The sequence below is a fragment of the Nestor notabilis genome, unplaced genomic scaffold (assembly GCF_000696875.1).
Source record: "Nestor notabilis isolate BGI_N333 unplaced genomic scaffold, ASM69687v1 scaffold14309, whole genome shotgun sequence".
NCBI lineage: Eukaryota > Metazoa > Chordata > Aves > Psittaciformes > Psittacidae > Nestor > Nestor notabilis.
This window is the reverse complement of record NW_009943361.1, coordinates 1-3,132: the sequence shown is the minus strand read 5'-3', so window position 1 is coordinate 3,132 and position 3,132 is coordinate 1. Positions and strand designations below refer to the sequence as shown.

Below are 3,132 nucleotides of genomic sequence, written 5' to 3'. Positions count from 1 at the left end.
GGTGTTTAGGTGTTTGGGGTTTTGTTTTGGTTTTGCATTTTAGTGAAATCATGGATTGTATTTATCACTTGACAGGGTTTGATATTAATTAAATGCCAACACTCCTGATCTTGTGACATTCAAATTGTAGAGATGGAAATACTTTAAAATGACAAGTGTTACATAAGGGGTTTCTGGAGCTAACGTCCTATGGCATCTCTAGTATGCTTAAATGAAGCAGTACTAATGGTATTAAATATGCTGTCCACTTTTGTCCTATGAACTGTCTCTTAAGTATTGGTTTATACTCAAATTGCTTTACTTTTATGTTGTTCTTGTCAGGCAAAATTTGAGGGGTGAGCAGTAGGTACCAGACTCGATGAGTTTCCATCGAAATGTCGGAAAAGTCAGGCCAGAGTACAAAAGCAAAGGATGGAAAAACGAAGTATGCAACACTCAGTCTGTTTAACACTTACAAGGGAAAGTCGCTGGAGACTCAGAAAACCACAGGTGAGTAATCTGACTTCAGTTTTGCATTCTTTTGGTTTCATCATTACTGTAGTGTTAATTAAGAGTGCAAAGTATATGAGCACTTAACCACAGCAAGATTTATTTTCTTTTTAACTGCTTGATACAACAGTTAAGTGGAAGAAATCTGGAAAGCAGTGTTGATTACAGTGTCTGATTAGCTGTAAACAAGATTATCAGTTCAGGCAGACAGCATTTGCAGTCTAGTAGGAAGTAGAATATAGGTAAGTAAAAACTGTTCTATAGCTGCAGTCACTATTTGTTACCAGCATATGACATGCCATTTCCCAGCTGTGCTTTTTACCGTATTGACATTAGCGGTACTGGAGATGTTTGATTAACAAGAAGGCAGTGCTAACTTTCATATCAGGTGCTTTGTCTGTTTTGCAGACAAACACTGGGTGAAACTGACACTGACCTTTCAAGTAAGTTTACTGTGGGCCTTTTTCATGGTTAATTGGATTAAGAATCAGGAGGGAATGGCACTCTGAAGGCTTAGAATTTGATTTGACATAACTAAAATTACGGGGTGAAAGAGGGAAAGTGTTTTAAAGGCTGAAACTGAGATGTTTGTAATGATACATGTCTGGGACAGTATCTGATACTTGTTCACCTGAGTTGATTAGTTGGTAGGTTGAATGTCTTGCGTAGTACGTTAGCTTCATATTGCTTTTTCATACTTGTGGTCTGGAGTAAATGCAGTTTGTAGGAATGTTTTTGCAAGAGCAGCATCTGCCAACTGAAACTGGCAGCGAAAAAGAAATGGGCTGGACCCATGTAGGTATTCCTGGACTCATCAAAGAACATTAAACTCCAAGAGGAGCAAGAGAATGATGTTTGACAACCTATTAAAGGATATTAGGATATCAACATCACATTTTAAATGACTTCTCTAGCTTCCTGTCATTGAGCAGTGTGTATAAAGTTGGGGCAATATATCCTTTTTTATTTCTGGAATAGGCCAACTATAGTGGCTTGCTATTCAAAGAGTACACAAGTTGTCTCAGACCAAGTATTTCTAATGCTGTTTTTTAAAAGTAAATTATAAAGAACTTTGAATGTCTAATTCTTACACTCTTAAATTTTTCTTGAAGAAACATTTTTGTTGATTTAGGTAGCTTTGTATGATTGCTGCCTGCTAACAGCATTGTTAACTTTCGCTTTCTGTTTTGGCATGCAGTTGCTGCACGCCATGGATTACAGAGTCTTGGAAAAGTTGCTATTTCAAGGAGGATGCCTCCGCCAGCTAACCTCCCCAGTCTTAAAGCAGAGAACAAAGGCAATGACCCTAATGTGAACATTGTGCCTAAAGATGGCACAGGATGGGCTTCAAAGCAAGAACAGCACGAAGAAGAAAAGTAAGTGACCGATGAGATCTGGGTTGTTTTGCTGTGCCATTTCTCCCAAGTCTTTCTAAAGCCAGGGGTGGCCAGAGCCTGGGAAGAAATTGGCTGAACTTGACCGTCCTCAGGGGGGGGAAAAAAAAAAGAGAAAAAAGCACTGCTGTTAATTTTAGTAAGGAAGATTCTTCCTATTAGGTCAATACTTAACAAAATGGGTAACAAAACACATACTTAAGTTGGAAGCAGTGTGCTAATGAATTCCATATGAGGAGTATCAGGTACCTTTAGCCACCTGATTGTGTACATTCTGATAGCTGCTTAAATGAAATACTCTAGCATGTTTTTGTAAGATCAGTGGAATCACCTTAAAATTTCCTTTAAATTTGGAGGAACCGTTAGGTACACAGCAGCTAAATTAAATTATAACTTGCAAGTTTGAGACTATGCAAAAATCTGTTTAATTTACTGATTGTGCTGATGTATGGCAGAGAAGGTTCAAAAATTCTTGGTTTGTACACACTTGTTTGAGTCTCTACTTTGTTCTTGATACTTGCACTTTAATTTGTTTGTTTGGCATGCCATAAATTCTACAGATTTACAAAAATTTTTGTAAATCTTAAACTTTACTATCATAGAATCGTAGAATAGTTAGGGTTGGGAAGGACCTTAAGATCATCTAATTCCACCCCCCTGCCATGGGCAGGGGCACCACACATTATGTCGCCAAAGGTTCTGTCCAACCTGGCCTTGAACACCGCCAGGGTTGGAGCATTCACAACTTCCTTGGGCAACCCATTCCAGTGCCTCACCACCCTCACTGTAAAGAACTTTTCCTTATATATAATCTAAAGTTCCCCTGTTTAAGTTTAAACCCATTACCCCTTGTTCTACCACTAGAGTCCCTAACGAAGAGTCCCTCCCCAACATCCTTATAGGCCCCCTTCAGATACTGGAAGGCTGCTATAAGGTCTCCATGCAGTCTTCTCTTCTCCAGGCTGAACAGCCCCAACTTTCTCAGCCTGTCTTCATACAGGAGGTGCTCCAGCCCCCTGATCATCCTCGTGGCCCTCCTCTGGACTTGCTCCAACAGCTCCATGTCCTTTTTATGTTGAAGACACCAGAACTGTACACAATACTCCAAGTGAGGCCTCACAAGAGCAGAGTAGAGGGGCAGGATCACCTCCTTTGACCTGCTGGTCACACTTTTTGAAGCAGCCCAGGATACGGTTGGCTTTCTGAGCTGCGAGCACATGCTGCTGGCTCATGTCAAGCTTCTCATCAA

General features: G+C 40.2%; 1 protein-coding gene across 1 annotated transcript; it reads left to right on the top strand.

The window, feature by feature from the left end:
- Nucleotides 1–374: 374 nt before the first annotated feature.
- Nucleotides 375–1,865, top strand: LOC104411467 (protein PRRC2C-like; the record flags this gene model as incomplete). Its single annotated transcript, XM_010021888.1, has 2 exons — nt 375–489; nt 1,688–1,865. Coding segments are annotated over exons 1-2 (293 nt in total), but the record flags the coding sequence as incomplete, so codon positions are not given.
- Nucleotides 1,866–3,132: the final 1,267 nt, after the last annotated feature.